The sequence below is a fragment of the Ictidomys tridecemlineatus genome, chromosome 3, assembly GCF_052094955.1.
Source record: "Ictidomys tridecemlineatus isolate mIctTri1 chromosome 3, mIctTri1.hap1, whole genome shotgun sequence".
In the NCBI taxonomy this organism is placed as follows: Eukaryota; Metazoa; Chordata; class Mammalia; order Rodentia; family Sciuridae; genus Ictidomys; species Ictidomys tridecemlineatus.
The window spans coordinates 69,081,144-69,105,281 of record NC_135479.1 but is presented as its reverse complement, the minus strand read 5'-3'; the positions used below and the strand labels follow the sequence as shown (position 1 = coordinate 69,105,281).

General features: G+C 45.9%; 2 protein-coding genes across 2 annotated transcripts; one reads left to right on the top strand and one right to left on the bottom strand.

The window, feature by feature from the left end:
* Positions 1-24: 24 nt before the first annotated feature.
* On the bottom strand, positions 25-6,324 carry LOC101965486 (rho-related GTP-binding protein RhoC). Its single transcript, XM_078043084.1, is given in 7 exon segments — positions 25-561; positions 564-612; positions 1,462-1,559; positions 1,562-1,591; positions 1,857-1,977; positions 2,878-3,126; positions 6,234-6,324. Coding segments are annotated over 7 exon segments (672 nt in total). The 5' UTR covers positions 6,246-6,324; the 3' UTR covers positions 25-448.
* Positions 6,325-8,693: 2,369 nt separating this feature from the next.
* Positions 8,694-10,875, top strand: LOC144375661 (chemokine-like protein TAFA-3). Its single transcript, XM_078041111.1, has 3 exons — positions 8,694-8,808; positions 9,758-9,907; positions 10,751-10,875. Exons 1-3 carry the CDS (start codon positions 8,694-8,696, stop codon positions 10,873-10,875), a joined length of 390 nt encoding a protein of 129 aa, XP_077897237.1.
* Positions 10,876-24,138: the final 13,263 nt, after the last annotated feature.

The window sequence follows — 24,138 nt, the reverse complement described above, 5'->3', positions numbered from 1 at the left end:
GGAAACAGGAAACTGCCACACACGTGTTGGAACCTGTGGCCTTTATTCATGCCCCCCACCAAGTGCAGTGAGAGACAAGGCCCCTGCCCAAAGGAGAAACCCCAATCTACCTACCCTAGAAATGCTCCTCTGAGCCAGAAGTATATAAAGTGCTGGTGTGTGACCATCCTCTGGGGAGGGCCAAAGGGAGCAAGAGCCCTACCCCTGGACCAAGGCAGCAGGGAAAGGCACTGCTCAAGAAGGGCAGGCCACAGGCCCAGCTCCCAGAGGACAGGGAGGGAGGGCAGGCCTGCCACCACTCTGGGGGCTAGGGAAAGAATGCAATCCTGGGCATGAGGGAACTGGAAAAAGGAGCCTTCAGCATGGAGTCCTAAGGATGGAGCTCAAGGGCAGGTGGGTGATTCCTAAGCCCCTGTGAAGGAAAAGGGCATCAGGAGCCATGGGGATCTCAGAGAATGGGACAGCCCCTCTGGCGCTTATTCTTGCGGACCTGGAGGCCAGCTTGAGTGACCATCTCAAAAACTTCCCGCAATCCCTCATAGGTTTTGGCAGAGCACTCAAGGCACTGATATGATTTGCCATATCCCGGCCTTCCTCAGATCGGACAGGTTCCTGAGAAGACAGAAGATAAGGCAGAGGAAGCTGTTGGTTAGGTGCACCTCTCACCACATCACCCATAAGTATAGTAACTATAACAAATACCTCCTCCAGCCTTGAGCCCACAAAGCATCCAGGCCCCAGCTGCCCTAGGCAGGGATCTAAACCTCATGTTTATATTCAAAGTTGTCCCCAGACTAGCCCCTTCTCTCCCACCTAGTCGCAGACCCTATGGTCCACATATGTTTTGCCTGAATGTGTGTTGGCTACCTCCTAAATGAATACCTTATCCATCATCCTCCCAACCCATCCTCTGCCTGCTGTCCCCAGTTTAAAACCTTGCCTTATATAATTATCCTCTCAAGATAGTCTCTATTCCATAACCTGGCAGCTTCATGTAATAAACTCTTCCTCTGGTCAGTGGGCCACTTTAGTGAGACCCTGAATAAGCCAGCTCCCTCACCCCCTAAGCCTTTTTTCAGCCATTGATGATGCCCTTCCTCCCCAGGTACACTGATGGCACAGTCTGCATACCCTAAGTGAAACATAAGCTGTCTCCCGTGGACAAGGACTTCCTTATTCATCTCAGTAGCCCCAATTCCAAAGACAGAATAATAAACTGGAATAAATTAAAATGCCAAGTGACCTTGGACAAGTCACTTCATTCTATGATCATCTGATTTGATACTGAGGTTCCTTCTGGTTCTTAGCAGGGCACACACATGGGAGAGGAGGAGGTAGATATCACTATGACTGCTTAACACAGGACAGTTGGCTGAAGAGAGAGCTCCTTTCTGCCCCAGCCTGTAACCCCTCAGAGGGCACCTTCCTCCCCAGGGTTCCCTACCAGGCAGCCCCACCCACCTGCTTCATCTTGGCCAGCTCTCTCCTGGTATGCTCATCTTGCCTCAAGTCCTTCTTATTCCCCACTAGAATGATGGGCGCATTGGGGCAAAAGTGCTCACCTGTGGGGTCCACTTCTCAGGAATGTTTTCTGCACAGACATGTCCCAACAGGTACCTCAGTTTAAGCATGTGAGCACTGGTCTTCCTTCCCATAGCAGTCTGAGGCTTATGGTCTCCTTCATACCTCAAAACCCCGTCCCTTGTAGCATATCCTCCCCCAAGCCCTTCCAAACACTGGAGATGCCACAACAAAGGAGCCAGCAGAGCCTGTGTGGCCCTTGTGACTCCATCCTAACAGCCTCTGAAGATGGCTGACTCCAAAGCATCTCCACCACCTCTCTCCAAAGTCCTCACCCAGGCTGTTGGGGCTGTCAATGGAGAAGCACATGAGGATGACATCTGTGTCCAGATAGGAGAGAGGCCGAAGACATTCATAGTCTTCTTGCCCTGCTGTGTCCCACAAAGCCAGCTCCACCTGACAAATGGGCAATACATAGCTGACCCCAAGGGCCCCAACCTATACACAGAGATCCTCTCAAACCACTAGTCCTGCTGTGTGCAAGGCACCATATTAATCACAGTGATAACAAACTCAATTGAGTCTTTCTTTAAAGTTCTAAGATGTAAACTGGGTGTACTGCTGCATACCTATAAACCAGCAATGTGGGAGGCTGAGGCAGAAGAATTACCAAGTTCAAGGCCATCCTGGGGAACTTAACAAGACACTGTCTCAATTTGTTTAAAAAAGTAAAAAGTGCTGGGGATGTAGTTTAGTGGCAAAGTGCTGCTGGGTTCAACCCCTAGTAACCCCTCTCCCACAAAAGTCACTAAAATGTGTTTGATTTTTGTGTTCTCAAATGAATTGCTATTGTGAATACCACTTTAATTCTCACACTCCTTTGGGGTAAGTCATGCTATCATCACCATTTTGTGGTGGTGGGGAGTTTAAACCCAGAAGCAAAGGGACTTGGCCCTGATTACACAGCGAGTATGTGGTAGAACCAGAGGATATATCCAGGTTTTCTTTGGGGTACTGGGGATTAACTCAGAGCCTCACACATGCTGGGCATGTACTCTACCAATTAGCCACACTCCAGCCCTTTTTATTTTAGATAGGGTCTGGATAAGTTGCCCACACTGACCTCAAACTTGTGATCAATCTTCATGCTTCAGCCTCCTGAGTAGCTGGCATGATAGGCATGTACCTCCATATGTGACTATATCCAGGTTTTCTAAAAGTACAGTTTCATTTCTCAAATTTTACTTGTTCCCACAGGAAAATAAAACAAAAATGTGAGTGAGTGGTAAGGAAGGACATACTACGTGACCAAGAACAGAGTTCCAAGGCAGGATAGGAAAGGGCTCTTGGCCTTACCTGCTTGCTGTCCACCTCAATGTCTGTAATATAGTTCTCAAAGACAGTAGGGAAGTAGCCTCTGGAAACTGATCCTTGCTGAAGACAATGAGGATGCAGGTCTTTCCACAGGCACCATCCCTCACAATCACTAGCTTCTTTCTGATTGCAGCCATGGCTGGGGCTGGCAAACAAGAGGCAGTAGTGATTTAGGGAAAAAACCTGGTAGTCCAAAAACTGCTCTGTGGCCTCCAAAACCTCTCCACAAACCTGGAAGAGAAAACAAAAAAGGGGGCTTGCATTGGCACATTCTTCCCAAGCACCAATCCTGTAGGAAACAGAGTTTAAGATTCCTAATTTCTGGGGCAGGGACAGGTCTTCTCCAATGGGTTAAAATATAGCAGTGCGAGGTGGAAGAACCCACTTGAGAACCAGAAAACATGACTTTCAACATTATCCACTCAATTGAGGGGAAACATTCAGCAAGGTGTTCAGGGATGCCTCCAGAAAAGCCAGCTTTTATCTGCTTTGCATATTGGAGTCATGAGATAGATTTCATTTGTAACAAGATTTGATACATTTAAGGTTTAATAATTGCTAAGGTGTAATCTAGAAAAGATTGTCCCTCAGCTTGAGTCACGCCTGCCTAGTCAAAAACAAGGAGTCCCTCTACAAAACCAGATACTAGCATAACCACTTACTGGGTGGCTGATACGTAAGAGAAGGAATATTTACAAAGCCCCAAGGTGCCCAATTATTAGAAAAAAATATCAAGGGCCTGAATAAACTGCTGAAAAAAGATTCGTGAGTCGCGTCTTCCTTGCGGGCAACGGGGTCGTGACACCCACTCTTTGTTGGGTATTTTGACAAAAATTATTTACCTCAGTTTCCAGTGGTTTGTTAGGTGAATGGTGCACTTCCCATTTTGACCAACAAGGAAACTCTCTGAGGGTTAGATAATCAGAGTGTCAAGGACAGCACTCAAAGAAGGGCTATATGCCTCCAGAGTCTCTGCCTTTCTACATGGCACCTCAGAGGTGGAAAGGACAGCAGGAGGAGGAAAACCCAGACAGAGGATAGAGGCAGCAGCCAGCAGCTTCTCTGACCCACCCCACCCTGTCCCCAAACCCCGGGTCACACAAAGGAGGCTCAGTCCAGGCAGTGCCCACAGCGCACATTCGGACAGCCTGCCTTCCTCCCCTCTTCCTCCTGGGCCTGGTGGCAACACTAGGTTACTCAGCCCCTAGTAGGGGACAATGACTACACTGTAGGGAGTCATGCATCCACCACAGCAGAGAGACAGAATAATCCACTAGGGAATCACCTCCACCCACTCTGGAACAGCCCCTTCCTCCCTCTGTCCAGCTCACTTTTATGCCCTGCCCACCCCTCCCTGTGACTCAGGGCAAGGAGTCAGCTTCCCAGGGTTAGCATGTGTCCCTCATCACCAACACACATGAAGGAGCAGTTCATCACACCTGCAGTTCATCACACCTTCACAGCTCCCCTCACTTCCTCCTTCCCCAGGGAGGGGAGCCAAACTCCACCCAGCTAGATTCCCAGCCCTGCAGTCAGGGAGAAAGAGAGGGTGGGCTCTAGAGCTGAAATGAAATCTAGGCTGTTGGGAAGAAGGAGGGAGCTAGAGCCTGGGCTGAGAGGAGCCCCAAAAGAAATGTCAAATGAGGACCAGTCCCTCCACCAACTAGGCAGGGAGCACAGGGTATGGTAGGTAACCTGATCTCTGCCTCAAACCTAGTTTTTCCTCAGTCCCACATCCTGTCATGCTGGGCTGAGCTCTTCTAGTCCCTGCATTCCACCACCTCACATTATATAGCCTGGGTCTGCTTTTTAGGAAGCAGAATACTCCAGCCCCAGGCTGTTTCTCTTCAACAGTGAGATGCTAGATGGCCACTCCCTCTCCTCCACTTACACCTTCAGAAAACTGGGATGTGGGGGAAGAGGACATGAGTCACTGAGAATTTATCGGAACCACTCTCGGGATCACAGAGGGGCTCTTGCTGATACCCCAAATGACAGGGAAGATGTGCCCTGCCAGCACATCCCTTTGCAAACAGGGGTTCATTGAAGTCTACCCAGGTGACTGACACTAGGATTTCTTCCAACTCCCCCACCTACTCCCATTAGTTCAACTTATGCAGCTGTGTAAACAGGGCTGGGGTAACTCCAACCCAGGCAGTGCGGATAGAGGACAATCACTACTGATCTACCAGTCACTTAGGCAAGAGTGCACCACTGTCATCCCCCAGCAAGGCAACTGGCACCAGATGGTGGGAGGCAGAGGCCAGAACTTCAGGACAAGGACATGAATTAAGTGACCTGGAACCTCCAGCTCAGAAGACTTTCCCTCCAGGCTCTGGTTGGGCCAGAAGAGCAAGCAGCCCAGGCCAAGCCAGGACACAAGGCCCAAGGCCAAGATAGCATGAACAATAGTTCCCTGTGAGAGGAAACCCCAGAGGAACTGCCCCACTGACCCTAAAAGGGGCAACCAAACCCCACGCAGAGACTGAAGTGGAGCTGGAACGGAGCCTGGAACTTCTGGCGCCTCCCCTGAGACAAGATATGTGGGATACCTAGCTCATTCTCTTGATTTTCCCGAAGATCCAGTGGGCCTCCTACCTGGCTCACTTCCCCTGAAGTTTGGGAAAGACTCACTCTACAGTTGACACCTCTTTCTCAAGTTTAAAGCCAGAACTGAGAGAACTCTGTGCCCCGGGCTCCCCAGCCGACACCCCTAAAATAAATCTTTAGCCTAGCTGGGGAGTGTGGAGGGTAGATTCCTTCACACACTCATATGAACGAACACACACGGGCTGGATCCTTCCAGGTCTCCCCTACCCCATGCCCCAGGCAGTTTCCAAGGACTTTCGAGGGCAGTGTCCAACCTCCGCAGAACAATGGCAGCCCCCAAAGGTCATACTGCGCCCTTATTCCATCCATTCCACCGTCTGGGCCTAGGAGAACTCCCAGCCCATCCCCAGCACCCCAGGCCAGGTCCGCGCTGGGCCGTCTAGCTTGGGGCTAGCCAGGGCTTCTGGGCTGGGTTCCCTCGCCTAGGGAGATCAAGGCCGCTCCCTTGTTCCGCGGGGGAGGCTAGGGGAAACCGGGAGGGAAGGGAAAGGGCTCCCATCAGGGCCTCAGCAGGAGAGAGCCCCTGCCAGGCCGCTCCTGGGACCCCTCGCTGCAGTCCGGAGGAGCCAAGCAGGCTGGACCCCAGCGCAGCCTGGATGCTGCGTCCAAGGGGAGGGAACGGGCCAAAACCCCTCGCTGGACCCGCCCAAGCTCCCAGAGAGTGGAGAGGAGGAAAGTGTTCCTCCGGGAACTGGTACGCCCTTCTCCCCCTGCCCAGACTCCAGTACCTTCCGCTCCATTGCCTCCAGTTGCGTGGCCGGTGCAGGAGGCTGAGAATGACCCTAGGGGTCGAGCCCCGCCCCCGCCCTCCTTCAGCCCTTGGCTCGGCTGGCCTCTGGCCCAGACCCAGGAGGCCAAGGGTCGCCCGGGCTGGGTGAGAGGCTGGAAGGAGAGTCGCTGTGAGCTGCCAGGACTGCAGAGGAGTGGGCGGTGACCGGAGCGGGTGGGACCCTGGAGGACTCGGCCTCTGCCCCGCCTTCCAGCCCCTAGGGGCAGATGGGCGTAGAGAAAGTTGAGAAAGTTGAGAAAGTTTAGAGGCACTCTGGGTGGCATCAGGAAGGGCCGCTGCTGCCCTCCAAACAGCACCCGCTCCTGCCCCACCTGGGCGCTCACCGGAGGCAGAACTGGGAAACCCGGGTGCCAGCGCGGGCGATTAAGTGGGACATGGTGTGTGCAGAAGACCACTCTCTGCCACTAGAATCCTTGCGGACCTTCTGGGACCTGCAGACCCAGACCCAGACCACCTTTCTGCCTCATATTCCCTTCCTTCCACTGCCTGGAATTTCCCTGAGTCCAATTCCTACCTACTTCTCCAAGGGTACTATTCTTGGAAGTGCTTCTGGATCCCCAACCAGGAATACAGTTCCCACTCCTATTGTATTATTGTGCCGTTAGTGACGCTTAGCCCCCGTCTGATGTGTTACATACCGTATTTACCTACATGTAGATCTTTCTTGCAAAAATCACTGAGGAGGTGGACAAAGAAGGAGGAAACCTATCAACATTTTATTGACTTGTATATTCTAGGAACTACATAACTCAACCTTTTAAATACTTGTCACAATCCTTTGGTTTGGTTTGGTGCTCTGTGTGTGTGTGTGTGCACGCGCGCGTGCGCGCGCGTGTGTGCTCGCAGTATTAGTGATTGAACTCAGGGCTTCTCTATTGCCAGCTACCTCCTTGGCCATTTTTATTTTTAATTATTTTTTTTCTGAAATTGTCCTTTATTTTGTTGTACTAAAACTGATACAAAGTAAGATTTTAGTACAGAACCTCCCAGGTTGTCAGATCCTGTAACTGCCTGCACAACACCCATCACAGCCCAATCTGCTTGCAATATAGAAAATCAACGTGTAACCAATGCTTCAAGAATGGTCTATAGTTTTTCTCAGTTGTCTGAGCTAGAAAACTTGTACCTGAAAAAGAAAGGTCAGCATTGAGAACTGAAGCTTGTTTCTCTTTTGAAGCGCTGTGCAAGAAATCATATCCCTTTTTAAAAAATATCAGTAATGGCTAAACTACAATCTCGTTTCTAGAATTACAAAGAATAAAATCAAGTCAAAGACATCTTGGTATTAAATGAAATTTTAGGAACAGTATTAAAATATGATCCTACACCAATGACATCGGAGCCTGGTATAGAACCTACTAACAGGACACTGCAGGACACACCATTTAAGGAATCTTCAGCCAGACTTATCTGGCCTCCGAAGTGCATGCCCTTTGATTGTATTTTGAGGTAAGCTCTCACTAAGTTGCCCTGGCTGACCTCCAACTTGCAATCCTGCCTCAGCCTCCAGAGTTGCTGAGATTTACAGGTACAGATCACCACATGTGGCTCCAGAGCTAGTTTATGCCTATTCAAACAGCATAAATAATCCCTCTCTTTTACACATTTTATACACATCGTCCCACATGTTGCTGCTCCCTCTTAACAGTGGATTATCATTGGAGATCACTGCATGCATCATTAAATAAAGCATTTTACATTGTGTTTCCACAGCTGTTTGGAAGAGACTGCCCAGATTCTCTTCAAAGCATTTAGCCAGTCCTTCACTGGTGGCTGTTTGGGTTGTGTCCAGACTTTTTGAGTTTCCATTTGCTCATCTATAAAATAGGTAATAACTATCCTACTTTTTGGAATAGTCATGAAGGATTCAAGAGCATGCCTGGGTTAAGAACAGAAAAAAAATGGGAGTTAGCATGATTGTTCCTCCCACACCACAGCCCATTTTTTTTTTAATTTTGGGGGGATACCAGGGATTGAACTCAGGGGCACTCAACCACTGAGCCATATCCCCAGCCCTATTTAGTACTTTATTTAGAGACAGGGTCTCACTGAGTTGCTTAGCACCTCGCTTTTTGCTGAGGCTGGCTCTGAACTCTGGATGCTCTTGCCTCAGACTCGCAAGCAGCTGGGATTACAAGTGTGCCACTGTGCCCAGTTCTAAGACCCCTTTTAAATGTCACTTCCTCCTCAGGTCCTCCATTCCTGCTCCCCTGTTCTCTGTGGCATCCATCGCTTCCTACAGTGACTTTGTGCCAGGCTTTGAGCTGCTTGGGGACAAGGTGGGCATCTTACCCACCCTTGCCCCCAGAGGGCATAGCACAGAGAAGCAACTGGGGCTGGGCACTAGGAGAGCTCCTCCTGTCTGGAGCTATGTGAGGTGTGCCTTTCTCTCCACAGGATGAGTGAAAGGGCCATGCAGAACTGGAACTCAGGCCACTGGCTGCTGGCATTGTGCCTGACGTGGCTGTGGACCCTCCTGGCCTTTGCTTCCTCACAGCCTCCAAATGCCACAGGTTAAGGGGAGGCAGTAGGGACTAGGAAGGACGTTTTCCAGCACACCTGGAAAACTGGATAACACCCCACCCTGTTCCACACAGTGAGCAGATCTCAGAGGCAAAGTACAATCCATAGATTTCAGGGTTCTGACTCCTTTTTTGTTCATCACCCAGGAAACTGCTCCCTTCTGCTATCCCCATCAGGAGGATGCCTGGGCAGACCCACTGTTCTGTCCCTTCCAGGCCAGAAGGTGTTCTACAGGGAGAGAGGCCCTCGGGTGGGGGTTTAAGTCTAGCCTCCTGGCCTAATTCTGGGGTTTTCCTTCCGGGATGACTGAAGCCTATATAAGTGGATAATCCTCTCCTGTAAGCCCTGGGGACCTTGCCCTCACCCTGAGAAAGCAGGGAGGTGGGGGTGGAACTGGTGCCAGACTTCAGCTTTTTTCTGCTCAGACCCAGGGTCTGCCAAAGGATGATTAGTGCAGCTTCACTGGAGAGGAACAGCAGATTTCATCTGCTTCTTTCTCCCCTGCCATTGGATTTTTTCTGTGTGTGATGCTGGGGATCGAACCCAGGACTTGATGCTGCTGGGCATGTGGTCCATCAGTGAGCTAAAACCAAAGCCCTGGAAATCTCTTTAAAAACCTTCTCACAACCAGGTGTAGTGGTGCACACCTGTAATCCCAGTGACTTCTGAGGCTGAGGCAAGTTGAAGCCAGCCTCAGCAACTGAGGGAGACCCCATCTCCCAATAAAATATAAAGGGCTGGGGGTGCGGCTCAGTGGTAGAGGGCTTCTGGGTTCAATCCCTAGTAGTTCCCGCACAACACACACAAACAAGAAAGGAAGGAAGGAAAGGCCTTCTCCCTAGCAGGTAGAAGCGGCTCAAGGACCAGCAGGTGGGTGGGAGGGGAGCAGGGCTAGAGGCCTGGGCTGGGGACCTGATCTGATGTGGCTGGCCCCATCAGTCTTTGTAAAGCAGGGCACCTGTGAGGTGATCGCTTCTCATTGCTGCTGCCACAGGAACCACATCGAGGACCACTCCCAGACCGTAAAATGCTCCTGCTTTTCCAGCCAGGTGGTTGGCACTATGCGGGCAAAGCCCTCCTGTGAGGATGGTGAGTGAGAAACTAGGCCCTGGTCAGTGAGACTCTGAGCAGAGAGATAAGGAGGTCTGGTTGGGCCTTTTCATCTTCTGGGGATCCAATTTCATACCCATCTCAGGGCTTTCATTATCAGAGTCTCAAATGATGGGGCACCCTCTGGGGGACAGGAGGGCAGATATGACTATCTCTGTGTTATAGACAAGGAAAGCTCTTGTTGTATGCTGTCCCTCACTGCCCAGCCCACACCGACAGACAAGTTCCCTCATACTTTAGGCTTTCTGCCACACACAGCCTTTCAGACAGACTTGGGCTCTTCACCTACTGCTCTCTCCCCAGCCTCTTCCACATGCTCTACTCTCAACCCTGCCTTTACATGAACACTTGTGTTCCTTCACATCACCCTTTCCCACCTACCCACTCTGGCTTCTGTTCTCACGCTTAAGTGGCATCTGAGTAACCATGCCCAGTGTGATCACATGCATGCCAGCTTGTGCCCTCCTGGTCTGTGGACCTCTGCACATGGTGCATAGTAGCTCACACACACCAAGCTGAAGATTGGTACCTCTGTGCCAATGACATGATTGCCTCAGAGACAACTTCACCTGCCTCCTTTCCCCCTCAATGTTTTTGGTGAGAAGCTGGGACCTGTAGGATTAAAGTTGGTAGGGCTATGTCCCCAAGCCTCAACATTTCTTCCTCTCTGGGCATCCCAGAGTAGGCAGAAGACAAAGGAAACACGGGACTCCATGCCAGGGGTGTGTGGAAATGTGTACCTCATTCACAGACCCCCCCCCTTGACTGCTGGCTGTGCTTGCAGAGAGCTTAGAGATGCACTCCTGCCTCCTGCCCCAATAGCCTCTATCATCCTGCAGAGGTGGTGGTGTCAGATGGAGCCCTGCCTGCCAGGGGAGGAGTGTAAGGTGCTCCCAGACCTGTCGGGATGGAGCTGCAGCAGTGGACACAAAGTCAAAACCCACTAAGGTATCCAGGTGGACACCTCATTCTACTCCTCTTCTTCCTCTTTTACCTGGGGCATCCAAGGGGGCACAGGAGCCCTGGGGACCCAGGATGGCATGACCCAAGTTGGTATCTTTGAGCAGTGAGATACTCACTGCATCCCCAGGTGGTCCTTCCATGTACAGTCAGACTCTGAGGACTGGTGTTAGGGCTCTGGATCAGAAATCCAGGAGTGTCTTTCTGGCAGATTTTTTGATGGTCCATATGCCTTGTTTTCTCTTCTTTGCCTATAGTGAGTTTGCTTCTGGAAAACATCAAGTCTATACAAACAAAGTGGGGAATTGGGGAAGCTATCTAGATAATTCAGGGAGGAGTCTCTCCTCCTACCTGAATTCCAGGTATAGTAGTCACTCTGTCCAACACTTCTCCATGGACTGTCCCCACATTCCCACAATTCTAAACTCCAAACAGTTCATACCTCCCTTCCTCTAGTCAAATTGTTCTGTCTGCTGTGACAGCCCCCAAGAGGATTATTATTTTCATGGTTTGTTGCCTATCCCATGAAACAAAGGGTAATTAAAATTTTATTAAAGTTGTTAGCAATTCCATGTGTGTCATGGTTAATTAGTTGCATCTCTTTGTCATCACCATTTGTACAGATGAGTGACAATGTGGGGCAAGCCAAGGCACTGCCTTCTACATTCCATGCCCATCACCACACACATCAAACAGGTAAACAAACAAGAAGAAAAAGAAAGACAGCCTCAACAGTGTTGAAGAAAGCAACAATTTTTCCAGAGCACATACAAATGGAGCAGGGAGTTTGACTAGATATAGAGCATCTTATCTGTAGGCAGAGAAAGGAGACAGCCATTCTGAATATACCTAAGCCTAGATGAGAGTGAGACCCACCACAGAGCTTGTGACATTTGTCACCACATTATATGTTTAGGTTTGTAGCCCATAAAGCCTACATTGTGCTTGCAATTTGTACAGTGACCTGGAAGCAAATAGTGGGTAAAGCATGCCTGATTTATGTTTGCATGGTCCAGCTGGGCCACTTTTGCAGCCTGGACTGTTTCAGGAGCAAGGGACCAGCAGCAATGTGACCTGCATATCCTGGAGAGTCTCTGGCACAGTGGAATGGATCCACCTTGTCTTCTATTGTTTGCTGTTTAGGTAACACGATAGCTCTTAGGGATCACAGCCTGGACAGGAGAAGTGTGATTGAGCCTTGGACTGAAGAATGGCATCCAGTCATCACCCAGAAAATTTAGAGATTTACTTACCTGGACTCATGCTTCATGTCAAATTCAGCATTAACTCTCTTGATTTTAATCAAGTCTCTAAGCAGATATGGATGGATCTCCAACCACATATCTTGAAGACTGTGCTCTGCTAGAGACAAAGAAGTTCAAGACACAATTCCTGCCCTTAAGGAATATTCAGTTGGGCTGGGGAATTGAAGACAGATAATTTAGGTCATTAAGAGTCTATGGAACCATGACTTCTGAACCACCTGCTGAGGGCATGATAGGAGTTTGGGGAAGAAATTTTCGAAGTTCTTTGGATACTCCCTGGTCACAAGGCACAAAGATGAGAATTCACAATCAGCACCTTTCCATCCACCCTGATTCCATGGTAAACTGCTAACAAGTTGAAGGAAAGCTTTCTTCCTTATGCCAGGCCAGTAATCTCTCATTTGGATGGGATTGGATTGACTTGGGGAAGGAAAGCAATGAAGCATCTGTGGAGTCACAGCATGTTTGAGCTGTGTTTTTGGGTATGGAATGCACAGGTCCTTAGAATCAGCCTCATCCAAGCACCTCAGGTTTCTGTTCATTTGTTTATTGTAACAGATAAGAAAGCTGGATGTGGTGGCGCACACCTAATCCCAGCAACTCTGGGACTGAGGCAGGAGGATCACAAGTTTGAGGACAGCCTGGAAAATTTAGCAAGTCCTTGCCTCAAAATAAAAAGAGCTGTGGGTGTAACTCAATAGTAGAGTATTTGTCTAGCATATGTGAGAGGTCTAGGTTTGATCCCCAGCATTACCGAGGGAGAGAGAGAGAGAGAGAGAGAGAGAGAGAGAGAGAGAGAGAGAGAGAGAGAGAGAGAGAGAGAGAGAACTGAGCCCCAGAGTGCAGAGGTTGATATGATTATCCTATGAGCTCACAGCCTGGTCTCTCAAATCTCTAAGACTGCAGCATTTCACTAGTATGGACATTGAGATTCCAACCTGGACCTTCCTTATTACACCTGACCCTGTAAAGCATTGGCTGGACAGTAGCAACATATTTCTTGGAACATGCTAGACACTTTGACCAAGTTTACTGTTCTCCTATCTGCAATAACCCAGAATCTTCACACACCAGGATGTAGAGTCACTTTGTCTCCACTCTGCCCTAAGCCCCCCGAACTCCAAATAAGCTCCATGATAACACAGAGGTCACTCAGCCCACTTGCAGTAGGTGTGCTCGGTTGGCATCCCCATTGCCTGCTCTGACCCGTCTCTTTTGTGGTCTTTAGCCTGTGACGCTCTCAGAGGTTCTGGTTCTAGGAGAAAGTCTGGGAGGAGTGTAGGGCTGGCCAAAGTCCTGTCACTTCAAATTCACCTGCTGAGATGGTAGGCTGAAGCCTTTGTCTTGGACTGAGGATCAGCTGGCACCATATGATAGCTTGGATGCAGCCTCTGTGATGGTGGGGATCACCAGGGCTTTAGGAGTAGGGTGTCATCAGAAACCAACTGGGATGATGCCACTTTCTGATCCTCAAGAAGGCAAATAAGATGATTTGGGACTAGTTTCAGTTCCTCCCTCTCTGCCTACCTCTTTATACAGTAGAATCAAGACTGATGTCTCCCTCACCCCACCCTAGTGTATTTTTTCTTTTTTCTTTCTTTTTTGTTAATGGGGTGAACAATGGTGTCAGATTCTTGCTGGACTGTAAATATCAGTGCTCTGACAACTATAATCTCTGCATAGAGTGGGCTCTCAGGTGGGGTTGTCAGTGAACTGATCAGAGCCATTCTTGCCTCCTTCAAGGCTGGGAAAGGACCTGGAGGAGGGAGTAAAGGTTGACATACTATTCCTGGAAAGAGTTGGAGAGTAAATATTTTAGGCTTTGTAGACCACAAAAGTGGGATACCTTCTCCATCAGATTGAGGACAGCCTGTTGCACATTCTATGTTTTTGTTGTTTGTGTCATTTGGTTTAAAAAAAAAGTTTCAAAACTGCAAAAAACTTTAGCTCAAATACAAAAAGCAACTCTTGGCCTTTTTCAGAAGGTCACTAACCCCAGTGAACCTCTAAAGTCAGGCCGCGTTTGCAGCTTGGGATGGTTTCCCAGCCTCCTGGCCTGCCCTGGGTGCTGTGAAAACTTGAACTTGAGGGCAGGGGTGGGTTTTGTTTTTCTCTGAATGCTCCTTTAGGGATGGGTAAGTTAATTATTTAGACTACAAGTGAGATAACTTTAGCAGAGTCAGGCAATAAAAGCCTTCTCTTCTGGAGGCTAGGATGTGGGCTCCTCCATTCCCTCCTCACCCTCAAGACTGTGTCTAGGAGGTAGGGACAGAGCTCCAGGCCCTTGCTCATCATAAGCCAACTAGTGCCAGCCTCTTCACCAGCCAACCACATTCTCCTACCTTCCCTGGTCTCCCTCATCCCTGCTCAGAGGAGACTGCTTTCCTTCGACACATGCTGCGATCTGGTAGTTTATTTTATTAGCTTCTCAAAGCCACATTTCCTCCAAACATATTCATATATTTATCTGAAGGGCTTTGAAGGGTATCCTTTGCATGGCCAGAAAAGCCCCACATGAGAGGATTTGATGGAGAAGTTGTCCCACTTTCCAATAGTAGCTCCCTGGAATCTTGTTTCCAACTAAGTCAATATTTGTGTGCATTTTGTAGCTGTATAATGAGAGCCTAGAATGTAAATTGGTTTCCATGGATTGTCTTCCTCATCTCCCCTTAGTGTGCTGAGTCTCACATCCTATGAGTTCACAGACACCCTCTGCCCCTCAGCTGTGAAGGCCTTAGGAAGGTTTCTAGTTACAGATCATGTAGTGGATTTCTGTTGTCTCCTGGCAGTTTCCTTAAGGTCTGTGAGCGACATCTTAATTAATGGCCCCAGACAGTTGCACAGAGTTTATGCTGTAGCTTCCTAAAATCACAAGCTCACAGCTAGAAGGAATTTCAGGGGCCAGTTAGTTAACTCGCTCATTTATTAGTTAAGGAAAGGGTGGCTTGGAGAGCTTAGATAATTTCCCCAAAGATACGCAGCAGATTGCTGGCTTGTTCTGCCCAGTGACCCACCCAGACAAGTTATCTTTTCATTACTGCTCATCACTTTTTACCCCAGAACTGCTGAGGGACCTGGAAAGTAGTTAGCAAGAATGAATGTGAAGCTAGGTGCTGTGGTGCACACCTGTAATCCCAGCAGCTCAGGAGGCTGAGACACGAAGATCTAAGTTCAAAGCCAGCCTCAACATTTAGCAAGACCCTAAGCAACTTCCTGAGACCCTGTCTTTGAATAAAATATAAAATAGGCTGGGGATGTCTCTCAGTGGTTAAGCACCCCTGGGTTCAATCTCCAGAACAAAGGAAGAAAAAGAGGAGGAGGAGGTAGGGGTGAAGAAGAAGAGAAAGAAGGAGGAGGAGAATTATTAACGTGAAAGAGTCTGGACACTTTTATGGCTTGAGTGCAAGAGGACAGAAGTAAAATGGAAACATTTAGAGATATACACACAGAAAGAGGGAAGAAGCAGCCAGGTGCAGTGGGCACACATGTAATCCCAGTGACTGGGGAAGATGAATCCGGAGGATCACAAATTTGAGGTCAGCCCAGGCAACTTAGCAATACTCTGTCTCAAAATAAAAAGTTAAAAGGGGTGTGGATATAACAGTGGTCAAGTGCCCCTGGGTTCAATCCCAGTACTGTATCACTTTACCACAACTTCAAAACACCAGAGCACAGGACACAATAAAACAAAACTAATGCCATTACAAAGAGAATTGATTTTTGCCTTTTCTGGAGGAAACGGAATGGAGCCCCTGTCAACCCCTGAAAACTGTGAAGCCAGCCTTGATGGCTTTTAGGTTCTTATAGTCTGCTACAGGATTCTGTAAATGAAACTCCTTGGTCACCTTTCCTTGTTAATAAAGTTTTATTGCAACAGAACCATGTTTATTTGCTTATTATTGCCTACTTATTATCGGCTACTTTTGTGCTATAACAGCAGAGTTGATTTTTTTTTAAAGAGAGGGAGGGAGGGAGGGAGGGAGAGACAGAGAGAGAGAGAGAGAGAGAGAGAGAGAGAGAGAGAGAGAGATTTTTAATATTTATTTTTTTTAGTTTTTCGACGGACACAACATCTTTGTTTGTACGTGGTGCTGAGGATCGAACCTGGGCTGTACGCATGCCAGGGGAGCACACTATGGCTTGAGCCACATCCCTAGACCCAGAGTTGAATTTTTTAAGAGAGACCATATGTCCCCCCTCCCCCAGAAACCTAAATAATTATCTGAGCCTTTATAGAACAATTTTGCCAATCCCTACTAAAGTGTTTTTTTTTTAAGCTTTCTCAATATGCACATTTCACAATTTGGAAAATGAGACTGCATTGTATTCCTGCTTTGGGGGACCTGTTTGTTTGACACTGAGTGTACCTGTGTCCCCTTTATTCCCTTCCATTGTCACTTGTGATACCTGAAAAGAATTGAAGACATCAAGACTAAGAGAGAGGGGCTGAGGCTGTGGCTCAGTGGTAGAGCGCTTTCCTAGCATGTGTGAGGCACTGGGTTGATTCTCAGCACAACATACAAATAAATGAATTTTAAAAAAGAAAGAAAGAAATACTAAGAGAGATGCCATAGAGAAGACTTGGAGCAGATAGAGCCTTCCCTAAGGTTTTGTCTCTCCATATATCAGTTCAGTTTATGCTTTCCAAGTTCATGTTGTTTCTACTTTTAAACTTAAATAATATAACTGCAGGGGCTGGGACTGTAGCTCAGTGGTAGAGAGCCTGCCTCTTAAGTGTGAGGCACTGGGTTTGATCCTCAGCACCACATAAAAATAAATAAATAAAGATATTGTGTCCATCAACAACTAGAAAAATACTTTAAAAAAGGAATAAACTGCATATGTACCTTGGGGTAATGATATAATTGTACATGCCTGTATGCTGCTGGTGTTTGGGGTATCTGTGGATTTTCGTATTTCCATATCTACAATCAAGGATGATACTTGTATCATCAAACTATTTCAGCACAGAGATGATTAATCAAGACAGATGGCTAGACCAGGGCACACTGGCTGCACACAGTCCAGCACATAACTGTACATTCCTGCTCCACCTGCTGGGGCTAAGATGGGACTCCATTACAGGATAGAGAGGACTCATTTCTCTCTTTCCCCAGGGCAAGTAGCTAAACTGGATCCCGATATCCTTAAGCTTGTGGTTTGTCACTAAGTGTGGTTCTGCTGTGGACATGGGCACAGCAGCTATTGGACCCAGATGGCTATTCATGTATTTGGAATAGCCTTGTAGAATAGGTAAAGGAAAGCCCAGTCGACTGCTTTTTAAACCATTAATGAGGGTACTAACTCTGGAAGGGGAGTTCAACTTTTGAAAATGATTATGCATTTTCAAAAGTTGGATTGACCTACATGCTGGTGATTGGCAATGTACCATGATCACTGCTATTAATGAATGTCTACCATGTCTCAAGTACCATGCGAGGTAACCATATATTAAACATGTGAACTAAAGATCTCCAAAGAGCCTGAAGACTGTTTGATCTTGGACATCTAACATATCTTGAGTGGAGAGAATGTTGCAGATAAAGAGCCAAGTTATCTTGGACTATCTTTAATCTCTTTAATAGATTTTTATTATTGACCTGTGTATCTGACCTAGCATTCTTGTGACTATGAAATAAAACTCTTGGAATGAATACTAAGCTTGATAAAAATGTTATAACATCTGAATCTTGTAAAAGATTTCCTCAGTTTATGAAAGACAACACCTGAATCTTCTAGAAGAGATTTATCCATCTGTTTGTAGTCCCCATCTACTTTCTTCTGTGACTGTAAAAGCCCATTCAACTTCTTCCACAGGAGAACCATGTCATTCCAGAGAACTTGAATCTGTTCCTAGCCCATGATTTCTCATGTTTGGCTCTGAATAAATCATTTTCTTATTCCTTAGAGCAGAGTTGTTATTTTTGTTGACAAATGGAACTCCTCCCATGCTAAAATTTTGAGAGAGGGATTAGAGATTGGAAAAAAAAATGGGGTATGAATTATTCTCGAGCAACCCTACATTCTAAATCAAGATGCAAGACTATTTGTTCAGACTTGTAAAGTGGGTGGTCAACAGCTCATTACCTGCCTCCTCATGGAATGACAGAAGGCTAACGGTTGAGGCTAAAAGGTGCACTTGAAGAGCTGTCTGCAGAGAGATGTCACTTTCTTCCCCCCTCCAACCAAGGGTGTTGATTCTTTCTTACTATAACACTTAAGGTGGGTATTCCAGAGGGAAAAGAGTTTCGACTGGAATCATTGATATATGTTTGGGGGTAAAGGGACTCAGGCCTAAAGATAATCTAAAGGCAAGTGGCTGTGGCAGGATTTCTGCTCTGATAGTGAGTCCAGATCACTACCTTTAGGGTGAGCGCACCCCTGAGAGCTTAGTAGAGCAGATGTTTGCATTTTCCATGGGCCAGATGTAGACTGCCCCGGAGGGCCTGGAAAAGAGAGGTGACCCTAACTAAGGAAAGGCTTACAGAAGCTACATGGCCAAATGGTCTTAAGTGGCCAGTGGGAGGAGTATTGCCCACATCAGTTGCAGAGAATCGCTTACTTATACCTATAAGTAAGAGATCCTCTGCAATAGGACATCATCCAGAAACCCAGGACAATGACCCTCGAGACAATGCCAAACTGTGATAGAAAGAGAAAGATTCATAGATATTAAATAATTTGCTCAATATCAAGCAGCTAATAAATGGTGTATGGTGGTTTTATATAGGGTCAATTTGGGTAAGCTAGAACTATATTTTTCAGAATCATCTTCTTGTCATGGTTAGGGCTGGCTAAAAAGATATATTTTAAATTATGTGGAAGGCAGAGAAATTCAGCAGAAGCAGCAATTACTTCCAGCATGTTCCAGGTTGTACTTATTCTGCCCCATGCCACTACCAGAAGTAGTAGCAACTTCCAGCCCTTTTGACCCACAGAAATCCCAGTCCATATTTCAGAGGCAGAGAAAACGGACTTCCATTGACTTCTCTAGGATCCTGCTCTAGTAGCTGGCCTGCCTGAGCTCAAAAAGTTTGAAAGGCTTTCTCTGATCCTCCAATTTCTCTATTCAAACCTTATTCCCCCAGTGTCTCAAAAAATCATTCCTATTGCTTGATTATGGTTTATTCCCTTCAAAGCTCATATTGTAATTTGAAGTAAAGGGAGGTGGGACCTCTAAAAGGAGATTTGGTTGTTAATGCCTTTCTCATAGGAGTGGGTTTTTCCTCTTCTGCACACACCCATATGCCCTGCCACACTGAGGCCCTCACAGAAACTGAGCAACTGCTGGCTGTGCTCTTGGATTTCTAGCCTGTGGATCTAAGACCTCTAATGGCATCTGGTTTACAGGTGTTGACCTGGCAAAATGCTTATTATTTATGCCTGTTAGGAAAGATCACCAGACTCAGTATACTGCCAACTGGTAAAGCCTGCAATATGCCCTCATCTTCCTTCCTTAGGGCTTTATCTACTACAGGAATGAGATGATGCTGAATGGACCAGGTAGGTAGCAAGTAGCAAGTACTTCAGAGGTTTTTGTAAGACACATGCATCCAGATAGTTGGAAATAAGTACCACAGAAATTTGGGTAAAATTTATTGAGGCCCAGAGATTTGAGGTACATTAAAGTATCACATCTAAGGTGAAAGACAAATTGCTACCTCTCGCTTGCTTCTCTACACTAAGAAAGGAGTGCAGTGTTTGGTGAGCCTCCTTAGATTTGGAAAGTAACATTCAATTCCTTTGGTCATGCAGCTTTAATATATCAAATAACTCAAATGTCTGGCAGTTTTGAGTAGGACCCAGAATGTGCAAACTTATCTGCTCCTTGAACCAAGCTGTCAGGTTCAATGGCACTTCAAGTGTCTGGTACTGTATAGGACTATGAATAAGTTTATGGAAACTTCAGGAGATGCTAAAGATGAATCACAGAACAAACCTTTAGGATTTTGGATCAAACTATGCCATTCTCTTCAGATAATAATTTCTCTTTTTGGCTTCATTGGGGAGGGGCTACTAGAAACTCAGTGTTTGACTCTGGATTACCAAGTTACCATGTGACCTGAGCTGCCTATCGTGAGCTGGATATTATTTACAGCAATATTCTACTATAAAGTGGAAGTGGTATGCATATGTGTTAGAACTTTAGCAGGCCTTAAAGGTGAAAAAAAAATCGCATGAACAAGTGCCCCAGATTCCCTTGGCTCCTAACCCTGCTAAACTGCTGCTTCCCTGTCATGTGACCCTATGAGAAATTCTCTCTGACCCAGTTGACCTAAAGGAAAATATTTGCAGTACTACTGTCCCAGTCAGAGGAGACCCAGAAAGATAGCTGGAAAATCCTCCCTTTGTTCAGAAGTTTTGAGTAATACACATAGTTACTCATTTTTCCCGGAAGGCCAGATAGCCAGTGATACAAATATATACTTAAAAAAAGGTTTTGAGTGGGTATGTGTGCTGTGGCTGAAAGTTTGACTTGATACTCATAGTATTAGAGGGAAATACACATTTGGAAAATCAGTAATAAGGAAATCTGGGGAAGAGGTATGTGAATGAACCATGATGAGCTGAGACAAAGTGAAAATATTTGTGTCTTCATGAATGTCCACTGAAGTGAAATCTTAGTGGAGGATGATCTTCATAATCAACCCACTAAGATAGCAAATTTCTTTCCCCAGCTGTCTTTATCAGCCATCTCTATCTTTGTCCAGTGTCTCATAGATCCATTATGTAAGTTCAGGGACAGAAATTGTGCATGGCTTAGTATTATGGGCTTCTATTCATTCTGTCTACAATCACTGCTAAGAGGCCAACTTGCCAACAGCTTAGACCAACACTGAACTTTCAATGTGGTGCCATTCTCCAAGGTGAATAGGCAGTCATATGGTAGCAGGCTGATTACATTGGAACACTTCTATCATGAAGGGGCAAGCTTCCCTTCACTAGAGGACACTTAATCTGAATATGGATTTTTCCTTCCTTGTCTACATACTGCTAACTAGATCACCAACTTACAGAATATCTTATTAATATAATATTTCACTAAACATGGCTTCTGATAAAAGACCCTTTAACAGCAAATAAAATATGGCAAAGTACTCATGATCATAGAATTCAGAGGTCTTATAATGTACCTGGTCACTCTGAAGTAAATGGCCTAATAGAATGGTGGAATGGTCACTTGGTGACACAGTTTCAATGCCAGTTGAATACTCACATTGGACAGAGCTGAAGAAATGTACTTCAGGAAGCTGTGTATGTCTTGAAGCAATGATCAATATGTAGTGCTTTTTTCTCCCATAGTCAGGATTCATGGTCTGAAAATCAAGAGGTTGAAATGAGAATGATTCCTCTCATTGTCATTCCTAGTGATCCATCAGGGAAATTTTTGTATTCTGGCCCCACAACTTTGTTCTTTTCAGGTTTAGAAAAAAAATATAACTGCCTAGGTTAATGGCATGTAAGCAAAACATGTAATACATATATCTTTCTTTTTTAAGAGAGAGAGAGAGAGAGAGAGAGAGAGAGAGAGAGAGAGAGAGAGAGAGAGAATATCTTTTTTGTAGATGGACCCAACACAATGCCTTTATTTTTATGTGGTGCTGAGAATTGAACCGGGGTCCCGCCCATGCTAAGCGAGCGCTCTATGGCTGACCCACAATCCCAGCCCAATAATACAGATATTTTTCAGTGATGACATTTAGTGTGCCGGAAGCAAAGGGAATATAGATTGAATAATAGAGAATGAAGTTAAAAACACCAACTATGACCACATAACTAACTATAAAAAAGATAACTGCAATAGTTAAAAATGTTTTCCTTACATTAATATGAATATTATTATGACCATAATCATACAATTATAACATAATTGATTATATTAATATAATATGTTAACATAAATACTAAAATTTATTTCTTTCCCTGAAACTCATGAAATTGATCAGGGCAATTTATTATCTGAAAGCAACCAGAAATATATACAGAAGCTGCCTGAGATTCATCCAGAACCACAAAAATGTTGGGATTAAAGACAAAGGTGTAGTAAATAATGAAACTATTTCCTGCTTGAGCCTCCCCACCCAAGTCATTATACTTCAGCGAACTGGAAAAATTTTTCAGTGAACTGATTACATGTACCTTAAAACATTTAATCTGCTCAAGACCTATGAGGTAAGTGCTATTAACACCAGTTTACAGATGCAGAGAGAGAAAAAAAGCCTTTGGGTCTTTGATAGCTTTCATAGTAACTGGGAGAGAGATTAGGAAAATGCATATGGAAAGTGAGAATTGGTGGGGAGGATCAGGCAATGTGAGTTGTCTCATTAATCCTCAGAACAATTCCATAAGGTAGCTATTAATATTTTCATTTTATAGACAAAGAATCTAAGACCCAGAGTCTAACTAATTTGCCCAAGATCATAGAGCACACAAGCAGAAGAACTAGGATTTACCCAGGATTGCCCAACTCTAGATTTTGTAGCATTTTACATGTGGGCTGTGTCCTGGTCATATCCTTGGGGACCCAATTCCCCACAGTCCAAACACTCCACAAGAAGTGCTTAGGGAAGATGAGAAGGCCTAGGGATAGGCTGAGTAATAAATGCCACTGCAGAATCTGACAGTTGGCCAGAGTGAGCTTGGAAGAAGCTGGATACTGTGTAGTTTGAATTCTACACTAAAGACAATGGAGAGCCACACAAGAACTCAGGAACAAAAGCCAAAGTACATTAGCACATTGAAGACAGAGCTTCTAAGTCCAGATGAGGGGTGAAACTGCACAGGAAAGATCAGAAGTTTTGACAATAATCTAGGTAAGAAATGATAAGTTCTTAAAACAAGAGTTGGCCTGGGGTGCAGATATAGGGGAGAGGAAGATGAAGATGTTTTCCATCTCCAGGCTCTTTCTATTCTCTAGTCAATGCTTGTTTTTTTTTTTTTTTTTTGTGTGTGTTTTCTCTTCCCAATTGATGAGTGGCAGCCTTAATTCCATCTACTAGGCAGATGACTGACTGCTTACATACTGAAGGCTCAGTATTCCAATATACTGCCTTCTGCAGAGCCTATAATCCCTTCATTTGAGTTATTTTTATTTAGTTATTTATTTTTACAGCTGTATTCATAACAAGCAAACATAGTGGTACTCTGTTTAATGACATCTTTAAGGGCTACCATTTGAATCTGAACCAACTGTGAGGAAAGACTGAAATGCAAAAGATTTGATGGTATGGCCATTCTGGAGGACTAGATGTCCAGGAATTCCCAAGAAAGAAAAGAGGCCACTCTACCCGGGAAGGATGGACTGCTGGGGCGGGAAGGGGATTCCTTGAACACAAATAATTTTTGCCCTTTGGCTTCTAGGAATTTTGAGCTTTGTCTTTTCCCTCTCATTCTGACACAGAATGAAGTTTCTCTTTAACTTCTCTTAAGGCACAAGGATTCCCAGAACAAGATTGCTACATGCCATCCAGAGCCTGGATAGAGCTGGAGAGGCACATGATAGAACATTTCCTCTGATGCATTTTTCCACAAGAAAGGAGTGACAGATGTGGAAAACGTGGCCCATTCAGACTTGCAAGACCTATCAATGGCCAGTCAAAAACAGGAGCAGTGTGAGCAGCTCAGTATCCAAGTCCCACCCTGCACAGTCCCTAAGCTCTTGTGTAGGACTGATTCCAAGGCATTCAGCTGAGAGGACTAGAAAGTGTTTTTGTTTGTTGTTTTCTCCTCAAGAGTGATATCTGGGAAAGTCTTCAAAGCTGAAAGGTCAAGGATAGTTCCCTTTTTCCCACCTGAGCGGGTTTTTCCTTGCTTTTCTCCACCAGCTCGTGCCCTTTTTCTGTGTTGTCCAACACAAGCCAGGGGACATGCAAACATGGTTTGCTTTTAGTTGCTGATTGTTAAAGATTAAGCTGCTGGTAAGCTGATTGCTATACAATAATCTTCCAGAAAAAAAATCTTTTAATTAAGTTTACATAGAAACAA